The sequence below is a fragment of the Mustela lutreola genome, chromosome 7 (genome assembly GCF_030435805.1).
Source record: "Mustela lutreola isolate mMusLut2 chromosome 7, mMusLut2.pri, whole genome shotgun sequence".
NCBI classification, from domain to species: Eukaryota; Metazoa; Chordata; class Mammalia; order Carnivora; family Mustelidae; genus Mustela; species Mustela lutreola.
In genome coordinates, this window is record NC_081296.1 from 106425497 (window position 1) to 106438221 (window position 12725).

Here is a 12725-nt window from a genome sequence, read left to right on the forward strand (position 1 = left end):
GCTGGGAATTCATTTACAACTGAAATTCTTAAACTTTTTTCTGCCCTAGACCTGTTTGGCAGCCTACTGAAGCATATGGCCTCCTTCTCAGAGTAATGTTTTCAAATTACAAAGGAAGTTAATCATACTGAAATACAGTTTATCAGAATAGCTTTTAGAAAACTATTTGTGATAGAGTAATATAGGTACTCCTTTATTGGCTGATTATAGAAGACCTAATATTGAGTCTATAATTATACAGTGGATGAACATAAATGAAATGTTGTGATCTTTACAACAGTACTTATGGTGTGATGGGAACTATCTGACTTCTATGGCTAAACAAGTCAGAGGGACTGCTAATGCTACTGTTTATGTTGTCTACATCTGGGAATGTAATGGACAGAAATGCTAAATCTCTATTTGAGGTTAGTGAAAATAAAGATGTAACTTTTATCATCAACATTCACAGACCAGATCACCCCCTGAATTCTATCTGTTGACCCTGTGTTAGTCCATTCGAGCTGCTGTAACAGAATACCATACTGGGTGGCTTAGAAAAACAGACATTTTTCTCACAGTTCTGGGGCCTGGGAAGTCCAACATCAAGGCACTGGCAGATTCCATGTGTAGTGAGAGCCCGCTCCCTGGTTAATAGATGGTTGACTTCGCACTATGTTCTCATATGGCAGAAGGGGCACAGGAGCTCTGTGATCTCTCTTACAGCACTAATCCCATTTATGAGAACTCCAAATTCCATCACATTGGGAGTTAAGTTTCAACATATAAGTTTTGGAGGCTATGAACATTCAGTTTATAGCAGACCCCTTGGAAAACCCAAATTAATCGCTTTTTAGTTGAGAAATTATTTCCGTAAACATGGAGAAAGAAGACGGGAACCTAAACTTGGGTTGTCACCACAGCAATGACAGTAAGGAGACAAATGTGAGGTATTTTTGGAGGAATAAGCAGTAAGACAGGAAAGAGATTGAGTAGGGTTACTGGGGAAATCTTAATGGAAGTAGGGATATACAGTGTAAAGGATGCAGTGTGCACAACGTTAGCAGGGATAGTCAGAAAGAGTCTTGCCCATTGCTGTGGCTCATTGAAGGCAGGGGACAAGGATGACACTATGGGTTAGAAAAGAAGGATTAAGTCAGGAACGCTAAGACTCCCTACTCACCCACTCATGATCTGTGAGACCTACAGCAAACACCTTCCTAATGAAGCCTCAAATTCACATATTCAAGATGAGGACAGTAATAGCTTATGACCCATAACATTGTTGTAAGCATTAAATAAGATACTATATGTAAAGGCATTAGCACAGTTCTGACATATAGCAGGGGCAGAGAAATATTTGTAATTATTCTCATTACAGCTAGGATTCTGAAAATGTGTTGGACTATCATCCACAGGGAAGTGCAATCTAGTTAAGGAAAACAAGATAAAACTCAGAAAATATTTTGAGAAAGAACGTATTTGGAATCAAGTGTTCAAATCTAAGATGTAAACAACTCCTAAGCTCTTCATTTTGCCCAATATAGCACTTTCTGTGTCATAAAAAGATTTTCATAAAAAAATTTCTGCCACGCACAAGCCGACCTTGTTTTATTGCGCTTAGCTCTGCTGCCCTTCTGATACTGCAGTTTCTACACATTGAAGGGTTTTTAGCAACCCTGCATTGAGCAAGTCTATCTGTGTCATTTTTCCAACAGCATTTGCTCCCCTCACATTTCTGTATCCCATACTGGTAATTCTTGCAATATTTTAAACTTTTTCATGATGCGTTTCGGTGATCTGTGATGAGTGATTATGACTTGCTGAAAGTTCAGGTGATGGTTAGCAATTTTTAACAATGACATATTTTTGAATTAAGGTATATACATTGTTTGCTTAGGCATCATGCTGTTGCACACTTAGCAGACAGCAGGATAGTGTAAACATAACTTTTATATGCCCCGGGGAACTGAAAAATTCATTTGACTCATTTTATTGTGGTCTTCACCTTATTGTGGTAGTCTGGAACTGAACCTGCAATATTTCTGAGGTATGCCTGTGTTTGTGTGTGAATGTTGTATTGTGTGTGCTGGTGGTGCAAGTGAGTTTTACATATTACTCTTGCCTAGTCTTCGCTGCTTACAGCTGAGCTCCTGTTTGGAGTAATAATGACTGTGGCTCAAACAAGTAAAAGGCACACACAAAAAAAGTCATTGAGATTCAGTCTGAAAGTCTGTCCTTTGCTTTCATTTAGAGGAGCTCAGACAAGAACAGGCTGTTTCCTTTCATTCCGTCATAGTAGCATTTCATAAAGATGCACAAGGAATTTCAATTTCAGCTTTTGGAACTAGCCCTGCATTTGAGTAGCTCATATGTAGATAGCTGTGGCTTAATGGCAAAGCATCAGGGTTCGGTTCTTTTTCTGCCAAGAGCTTTGCTATATGACATTGAACAACTCAAGCCATCTGCTGAGCCTTAATTTGTCACCTATGAAAGGAATTTAACACTTCTTACCTCGGGATTATTGTGTAGAGCAAAAGAGAAAACCCAACATCTGAAACATAATAGGAGCATAATAATATTTTTATAAGAGATGTAGTGTCGATTAAAGAGCAATGCTTTAAGTCAAAAACTGTAACAAGAGACAGAGGTCCTTACATAATGATAAAGGGGTCAATTTATCAAGAGGATATAACCATCATAAATGTATATACACCCAACACAAGAACACCTAAACATATTAAGCAAATATTACCAGACCTGGGATGCCTGGGTGGCTCAGTTGGCTAAGCATCTGACTTTGGCTCAGGTCAGGTTCCAGGGTCCTGGGATCAAGTCCCACATTAGGCACCTTGCTCAGCGGGGAGCCTGCTTTTTCCTCTGCCTGCTGCTCCCCCTGCTTATGCTCTCTTTCTCTCTGACAAATAAATAAATAAAATATTTTTTTTAAAAAAAGCAAGTATTACCAGACCTGGACTTGAACTATACTATAGACCAAATGGATCTAAAAGACATGTACACAATTTTCCATCCAACAGCAGCAGCATACATGTTCTCAGGTGTACATGCTACCTTCCTCAGGATAGGATGAATAATAGGCCCCAAGATAAGTCTTAGCTAATTTAAGAAGACTGAAATTGTACCAAGAATCTTTTCCAACCACAGTGATATGAAACAGCACACCAATAGATCAAAGAAGAAATTATAAGGTCAATCAAAAAATACCTGAAAACAAAAAAGTGGAAACACAACATCCCTAAATTTATGAAATGCAGCAAAAACAGTTCAAAGAGGGAAGTTTCCTTTCACCTACATTAAAAAGGAAGGATGGAAGGAAGGTTGGTCTGTCCTAAGTGACCTAACTTTAGACCTCAGGAACTAAAAAGATCAAATTAAGGCTGAAGTTAGCAGAAGGAAAGAAACAAAGATAAGAGCAGAAATAAATGAAATAGAGACCGGAAAAATAATAGAAAAGATCAATGAAACCTAGCGCTGGTTTTTGAAAAGATGAACAAAACTGATGAATCCTTAGCAAGGCTAAGAAGAAAAAGAGGGAAGACTCAAATAAACCCAGAAATGAAAGAAGACATTGAAGTTGATGCCACAGAAAAACAAAGGGTCATAAGAGACTAGTATGAAAAAATTATGTGCCAATAAATTGGATAACCTAGAAGAAATGGATAAGTTCCTAGAAGCATATCCCCTTCCAAGACTAAATCATGAAGAAATAAAACATCTGAACAGACCAAAAAAGAGTAAAGAGATCGAATCAGTAATTAAAAAGCTCCCAAGAAGGAAAAGCCCAAGACCAAATAGTTTCCCTGGTGAATTCTACCCAATATTTAAAAAAGAATTTATGCTAATCCTTTTCAAACTCTTCCAAAATCAGAGAAGGGAGTACTCCCAAACTCATTATAAAAGGGTAGAATTACCCTGCTACCAAAACCAGATATGGATACTACAAGTTAAAACTACAGGCCAATATCCCTGGTGAATATACGCAAAAATTCTTTGCAAAACATTAGCAAACCAAATTCAACAGCACATTGAAAGGGTCATACCCCAAAGTTAAGTGGGATTTATCCCTGGGGTGCAAAGATGGTGCAACAAATCCATAAATGTGACACATCACATCAGTAGAATGAAAGGTAAAATATAATGATCTCAATAGAGGCAGAAAAAGCATTTAACAAAATACAACATCCTTTCATGATAAAAATTCGATAAATTGGATATAGAAGGAATGTACCTCAACGTGATAAAGGCCATATATGACAAGCCCACAGCTAGCATCATCCTCAGTGATGAAAGATCGAAAGCTTTTCTTCTAAAATCGGGAACAAGACAAGGGTTCCCACTTTTACCTCTCCTATTCAACATAGTACTAGGAGCCCTAGCCAGAGAAGTCAGGCAAGAAATAGAAATAAAAGGCATCCAAGTTAGAAAGAAGTGAAATTGTCTCTGTTGGAAGATGATATGGTCATATGTAGAAAATTGTAAAGATCCCACACAAGAAAACTTAGAACTAATCAACAAGGTAAGCTAAGCAGTGAAGTAGCAAGATAAAAATCAGCATCAGACATCCATTGTGTTTTTATACAAAAAAAAAAAAAAGGAAATAGAACAAGATATAAAATCTCATTCATAATAGCATCAAAAACAGTAAAATACTTTGGAATAAATTTACCCAAGAATATGAAAGGACTGTACACTGAAAACTAGGGTCTCAATGAAAGAAATTTAAGACACAAATAAATGGAAAGCTTATCTGTGTTCATAGATCAGAAGAATTAATATTGTTAAAATTTCCATACTACCCAAAACCATCTACATATTCCTGTAGTCCATATCAAAATTCCAATGGCATTTTTCACAGAAATAGAAAAAAAAATCATAAAATTCGTATGAAACCACAAAAGACCCTGAATAGCCAAAACAATCCTGAGAAGCACAAAACTGGAGACATCACACTTCCTGATCTCAAACTGTTTTACAGAGCTGTAGTAATGAAAACAGTATGGCATAAAAAAAAGACATGCAGACCAATGGAGTCAAATAAAGAGCCAAGAAATCAACCCCAGTATATACCATTAACTAATATTTTATAAGGGAGCCAAAATACTCAGTAGGGAAAAGATTATCTCTTCAATAACTGGTGTTGGGAAAATTGAATAATCATATGTGAAAGAATGAAACTAGATCCACATCTTACACACTGAGGAAAACTAACTCAAAATGGATCAAAGGCTTAAATATAAGACCTGAAGCTGTAAAACTCCTAGAAGAAGACAAAGGAGGTGAGCTACTTGACACTGGTCTTGGAAATGATTTCTTGAAGATGACAGCAAACATACATGCAACAAAGGCAAAAGCAAATCAGAGGTCTACATAAGACTAAAAGGTTCTGCAGAGCAAAAGACACAATCAACAAAATGAAAAGGCAACCTTTGGAAAAAGAGAAAATATTTGCAAACCATATATATGGTAAGGGGTTAATATCCAAAATATATAAAGAATTCATGTTAGTAAAAAAATCTGATTAAAAATGGGCAGAGTATGGGGTGCCTGGGTGGCTCAGTGGGTTAAAGCCTCTGCCTTCGGCTCAGGTCATGATCCCAGGGTCCTGGGATCGAGCCCCACATCGGGCTTTCTGCTCTGTAGGGAGTCTGCTTCCTCTTCTCTCTCTGCCTGCCTCTCTGCCTACTTGTGATCTCTGTCTGTCAAATAAATAAATAAAATATTTTTTAAAAAATGGGCAGAGTAACTGAGTCGACATTTTTCCAAAGAAGACATATAAATGGCCAATCAGGATATTAAAAGATGTTCAATGACACTAATTAGGAGAATGCAAATCAAAAGCATCGTAAATATCACTTCACACCTGTTAGGATGGCTATTATCAAAAAGACAAGTGATAACAAGTGTTGGTGAAGATGCAGAGAAAAGGGGACCCTATAAGCTGTTGGTGGCATGTATAATGGTGCAGCCACTATGGAAAACACTATGGAGGGTCCTCAGAAAGTTAAAAGTAGAACTACTGTATGATCCAGCTATCCCAGTTCTGGATATATAGCCAAGGGAAATCAGAATTTCAGAGAGTTATCTGTACCCCCCTTTTCATTGAAGCATTATTCATAGTAATCAAGATATGGAAACAACCTAAGAGTTCATCTGTGCATGAATGAATAAAGAAGATGTTTTATATACACATAATGGAATATTATTCAGCCATGAAAAAGGAAATCTGGCCTTTTGTGACAATATGATGGACCTTGAGGGCGCTATGCTAAGTAAGATAAGTCAGACAGAGAAAGACAAATACTGTATGCTATCCTGTGAAACCTAAAAAATCCAACTCATAGAAACCCATAGAAAGAGCCCCTGGTTGCCAGGGGCTGGATGGTGAGGATATAGGGAGATATTGGTCAAAGGCTATAAACTTTGAGTTATAAGATGAATAAATTCTGGAGGCTGAAAGTACAGCACAATGACTATCATTAACAATACTGTTTTATACACTTGCAAGTTGCTAAAAGAGTAGATTGGAAATGTTCTCACCACACACATACAGAAAAAGGTAATTATGTGAGGTGTTAATTAACTTGTAGTCACAGTTTCATAATACAGTAATATATCAAATCATTGCAATATACACCTTAAAGTCACACACTGTTATTCAATTATATCTCAATAAAGCTGGAAAAGAGGTTAATAAAAATCTTTAAATGAAAAAAAAAAAAAAAAAAGGTGAGACTGACTTTTACACAACCATTCGAACAGTATACCCTAAACCTACCTGGAACCTTAGAGTGTGATCTTATTTGGAAGTAGGATACTTGTAGACGTTGAGATGAGCTCATACTGGATTAAGGTGGGCCCCAATCCAATGATTGGTAGGTAGGAAATTTGGGCACAAAGAAGAGAATGCCAAGGGAGGACAGAGACACACAGGACAGAAGGCCATGTGAAGATACAGGCAGAGGTTGGAGTGGCATGTTTATAAGAAAAGGGACACGAAGGATTGTTGCAAACTACCAGACGCTAGCTAAGAAGCATGAAACAGATTCTCCTTGGCCTCAAGGGGGAACCAATCCTACTGAAACCTTGATTTTGAACTTCCAGTCTTTAGCACTGTCAGAGAATAAATTTCTGTTGTGTTAAGTCACCCAGTTTGTGACAATTCGTTAAGGCAGACCGAAGAGACTAACAGATATGCTAATACCTATACCTCTTTATATCAGTCAGAGTCGACTAGGTTTTGTTACAGTAACAAAAAGGTCCTCTCCTCCCATTCTTAAGGGCTTACAATAACAAAAATCTACTTCTTACTCCCACCACATGCCCTTTATGGATTATCTGCCACTCCACGCCATGCCACTCTGAGCAGGGACCCTGGCAGAGGCAGTAGCCTCTGTCCAGAATATTGCCTCTATCTGGCCTGTGATGAAAGGTACAGAGAGTCTGAAAATTCGAAAAGACTTACAGGGTTGGAAGATGAAAGCAGTAAACCATAAAATTGAAAGGCCTTTAAGTGACACAGCTCGAATCAACTCAGCCATAAGGCAAGGACCAAATCAAGGGTGTGGCCACTGTGACTTTTGTTAAAACCTCCAAATCCATTAAAGTGGTTCTCAGTATATTATTCAGTTGGACAAATTGGCAGAGAGAAAGAGCTTAGCAAACGATGCACTGGGTCTTGATGCTTCCGCCCCAAAGTGACCCACATCACTTCTCTCACATCTCATTAGCAGAGCAAGTCTGACGTCATTGTGTGGGTCTGTGTAATCCACCTGTAGGGTGGGGCGGTGAATTTTTTTTTTTTTTTTTTTAAGCAATGGTATCATCCATTCCACTCTTACAGAGGACTATCCTTTTGGTAGTCACTTTGAAAGGCTATCATAGGAATACAGTGATGTTAAAAGCTCTTGGAATAATCTCCAGAGCAAGTATGTCATGTGAGAAAGTGACTCTTAACTTTATGGTTTTTGAACCCAAATTGACATTCCTCAGGTGGATCATTCACCTAGCCCCCAGATGTAGTTAAAATTGACCTCTGGTTTATTTTCCCAAATCAAGTCTATCCTCGAGTAGTGAAAATTTGCCATTCTGAAGGCTGGTTGAAGGAAGGTATTCCAGACCATTCCCAAGACAAAGCTACAGAAAAGTGAGAAATGGCTGCATCACTGAAATCACTGACCAGCCTTGCAGTGGGACTCCTCCCTACAGGATTCAGTGCCAGACTGAAGTAATATATATTTCAGATGTTTAATAAATTATATGCAATGATGTAATATATGAAAACTGAGCTTGGGAGGCTCAGTCAGTTAGCATCTGCCTTCCACTCAAGTCATGATCCTGGGGTCCTGGAATGGAGCCCCGCAAGGGGCTCCCTGCTCAGCGGGGAGTCTGCTTCTTCCTCTCCCTCTGCCCTTGCCCGCCCTGCCCCCAGCCCTGTGCACTCACTCTGTCAAATAAATACAATTTTAAAATACATACATACATACATAAAAATGCATAAATAAAAATAAAAAGGAAATTAACATGGCTTCACCCTTCCCATGTGTGGAAACTAAGCAATTTGCATGGATTATCTCCTTTAACCCTTGCAGTCAGGGCTGGGACTAGGGTGAAGTGGGTAAGAAGCCACAAAATGTATGGAGACCTGCATTATCTGGACTGTGCAAATGCAGGGTTGAGCCTCACGTGACCCTAACAGCGAGCACCCCATTCCGTTTGTGCTCTAAGAGCCTCACTCACCTCGCCCTAGTCCCTTAACTGCCAGAGACAGCCACGTGAATCAAGATCACCAACCCCCTTCTTTGCAGAGAAGGAAACCGAGGCCCTAAGGAGTTTAAGCGCCTCTTCCCTCTCCCCCCACCGCCTCACTTTCCCATGAGCTAGTGACCTGCGCAGTCCACAGAGCTGAGCCCAAGTCCTTGTGGGATGGAGGGGTGGGACAACTAGACTCAGAAGTCGGCCCTGGCTGCCTGCGCATGCCTGGATTGCTTCCACAAATGCTTCCTCTTAAGGTCGGGTTGTTTTTGTCCTCCTCTTCAGGTATCCAAGGCCGCCGCAGACTTGATGGCCTACTGCGAGGCTCATGCCAAGGAAGACCCCCTGCTGACCCCCGTCCCGGCTTCAGAAAACCCATTTAGGGAGAAGAAGTTTTTCTGCGCCATCCTTTAAGTCGTCGCGAGGAGCCTGTAGAGCCTCAGGGCTCCTGGGACACTGATGTTGAGTTTTTAGCAAAGTGGGCGCCTTTCTAGTCCACAGCATTTAAAGAGAGGGAGGAGAACCATCCTGGAAACTCCAGGCTATGCATGTTTAAAGAACCGGTCCCCTTGATGAGAATGAAAGCCAAACCACATCCTGAGTTAAGAGATCTGATTATCTGCAGAACTGCCTGGAGGAGGGGAATATGTAAAGATAAAATCCGACTCATTTCTTTTCTGCTATCCCTTCCCAAACCTTATGTTTCTGCTTCATATTTAAAAAAATAAAAATAAAAACAGACAGCTGTACTGAGCTAAGATATGTATGACCTTCTTGGAATGAATATTGCCTTTAGAATACCCTTTGATAAGCTGAATTGTCCAGTGTAGCCGCGGTTTGGTTTAATGGCATTGATGTTTAGTCTTTGTGCCTTTTTCTTTTTTCCTTCTCTCCTGCCTCTCCTTCCCACCCCTTCCGGTTAGAGTAGTGCAGAGCGAAGACTGGATTATCTACGAGACTGAACTCCAAGGATGAGCACCCAAGTGTTTAGGGAGCTGTTCCCCGTGGTTTGTCCTCATGGTGATTAACAACAAAAAATGCCCAGTTGTCTGTGTTCTCTTATCACCATTCTTAACATTTGTACATGATAGCTTTGATTCTGCAAGTAAAAGTAAATCATGTGTTGTGACTGGTGCTTTCATATATTTGTGACGATTTTTTAGTAATACTGCATGAAAATGTCCCTATGTTACATCCATTCAGAAGGTTTGTTGTTTTACTCAAGTTTGGAACAGGAATGAGAAGGAAAAGAAGCTGGAGAAGAACAAACTCAGTGTCTTGAAAATTGAGATGACTTCAGAGCCTTAGCCATGCCTAAAATACCTCTGAGTTCACGGTGGCTTAAACGCCTCTTCAAAGAGAATCCAAAGCATTTTGATTGTATCTAGGATCCAGGGCAGCACAGGAACCAACGGGCAGGAGAAGGAAGGAAGGATTCACCATCAGTGAGGAGGCCTTTTTGTCATAGAGTAAGAGCCAATTTCATCTTTCCCTGCATTGTGGAAATTTTAGATTGAAAGAACACTTTCTGTTCGTTCAAATATCAGGAAAAATAAACCAATGGCTCGAGAGAAGACCCATTCTCAGAATCCCGGCTGTTCACCTGCCAGGGAGAAGGAGGCAGGTAGGGGCCCACCAGCACCACCAGAAGGGGTTCTGGCTCTCTCTTGCCACTGGGATAGTCTTTGTTTTTCACTCCCCCAATTTCTCAAAAGAGCCTTTTCTGGTTTTGTTCTCCATCTTGTTCGTTAGAGTCTCTCAGTCTTTCTTTACAACTTCCTTCTAGCTAGAGCTCTCTCTTCCTGAGAGGTGATATTGAAACTGATTTTTCATTTCAGCTCTAGCCTTCATCAGCCAGGGAAGGTACTGGAAACCTGTATCACTTTTTCCTGTGCCATTCCCACGCGAAAGAGGACCGGTCTTACAGCTCGCTGTTTACTTTGGAATTGCAAAAGACCATATCCAATTTAATTCTATTCTCTTTCCCTTCTCTTCCTTCTGTTTAAAAAAAAAAAAAAAAGGTGAGGGAGGAAAAGAGAAGATATAAAAACTTAGTAGGCCAAGGACAGATTTAGAAAGAGTTAGTAAATGTTTTCCTTAGCTCCTTTTTAAGGGCATGATGGTAAAAAAAATAAATATATCCAACTGGGGCAGGGGCAAAGGAATGCTGAGATACTTGCAAAATGTATGACTCTACTTCTACAACCGGGTACTTCTGTTCAAACCTTGCGATGTTGTTACAGTCAGAGAGACACTAATGAAGATTTAGTGGGAAGACCCTGGCCAAGTATTCATTAAACTATATACAGTGTTGTACCATTAGCTTCATAATACTGTGGAATCAGCTAAAACCATATCACATTTTAAAAATTATCCAAAACAGGAATTGAGTATGTGGTCACCTAAAAACTAGTGTGAATAAAGCACCTTTTGATGGTGATTAAAGCGTCATTGTAAGACCCCAAGGATTTTCATAATCCACACCATTTATTTTTCTTAGAGGGATGCTTATGTTTTTAGGTAAATCTTGATCTTTGGAGCAATTAAAATGGAATTAAAACTTGAAGAAAGCACTGTAATATGGCTCTGGTAATTAAAAGGTAAGGAAGTTCCAAACTTGTGACCTTGTTTACAAAAGAGGAAAAGCAGAAAATACACAGCCCATCTGAAATTAAGTTTAAGGAAAATGTTTTGGCTTTTTCATAACTTCCGTGTCCTGTACTATGGTACTATAAAGTCAGTCTTTATATGAGTTTTTGCTTATTGGTATTTTTACTTGTTAAGGGGAAAAGAAATCTTTTGATGACTTATACCTCTAAAGAGCTTTAATTCTGTTCGAGATTCAACAATCATGTCCACCAGCATAATTTTATCTTAAGGAGTAACTAATAGGAAATATTAACTTAATTTTTCAGGGCCCTAATTTCTGTATATAACGTATTGGGTAGTAATGGAAATCTGTCATGCAGTTAGCTTAAACTAACAATAACCCTCACATTAAGAAAAAAAAAAATCTTGCTTTGTCTTCAGTATTAACTCTATTTATTTATTCTTCCTTCCTTCCTTACTCCCTCCCTTTCTTTTTCTTTTCTTTTCTTTCTTACTTTAAACCAAGAACAATTTAATTTAAATTAGAGGTTCCAAAACAGTACCTTGATCCAATGTTAATTTTTATAATAATATTTGAAAGAGATGGCTTACCCAGGAAAAATTAAAAACCATTTCTCGAGATACTCCTATTCACAAATGGGATTTGGGGAAATCGAGCATGCTGTCTTAGATTTTTGTAGCTTTCTTGTTTTTGCTTCTGTTTTTGTTTTCAAATGTTTGCTTCAAGCTGCTCCTGGCAATGGTGAATTGTTACATATCATTAATGTTTTCCAAACCCAAGGATTGTTCACATTTTTTCCTATATAAGATCTGTGGAGTGTGTCTTTCAAAGAGAGGGAAATACAGGAATGTTAAAGCAGGAAAACCTGAATGTGATGTGCACATTTTCATTCCACATGGACAATGTATTTGTTTTAATAAATGGAATTTTCAAATTCATTTCATATGCAGTCAAGTTCATGATGAGGGCCTGAGGGCCCGCTTGCCCATCAATTCCATGGTTAATTTGAGAAGGATGATAACACATAACGGGTGGGGAGACAGGAATCCATTGATTTTTTTTAGGATTTTGTTAATAGAAGTGTTCTAAGGAAGGGCTCAAATGAGACTCTAAAAGCCTGTCTCCCTGGGTCTCTGTGTCTTAAAGGCCCATGCCTGGGGACAAAGAAAGGTGATGCAGAAGAGCCCAGGGCTCTGGCAGGCTGGACCATGAGGACACGAGCTACACTCTAGCATGATGCACTGGGGGTTTTTCCTTCACCAAAACAAAGCAACAACCAACAAAAAAAAACACAGTGCTGTCCTCCATAAATTGTTCATGATTTAAAAGGAGTTCTGGAGAAGACAAAATGCTTAGAATTCTA

General features: G+C 39.1%; 1 protein-coding gene across 2 annotated transcripts in view; it reads left to right on the forward strand.

Annotated features, from left to right (window-relative positions):
• The window catches only part of GNG2 (G protein subunit gamma 2), a 109768-nt gene extending 97468 nt beyond the window's left edge, over positions 1–12300 (forward strand). For both annotated transcript variants that reach the window (XM_059182088.1, XM_059182087.1), the window contains one exon: positions 9037–12300. In XM_059182088.1, the coding sequence (XP_059038071.1) occupies positions 9037–9165 (129 nt within the window). In that variant the 3' untranslated portion in view covers positions 9166–12300. The remainder of the gene's footprint in view (positions 1–9036) is intronic.
• Positions 12301–12725: the final 425 nt, after the last annotated feature.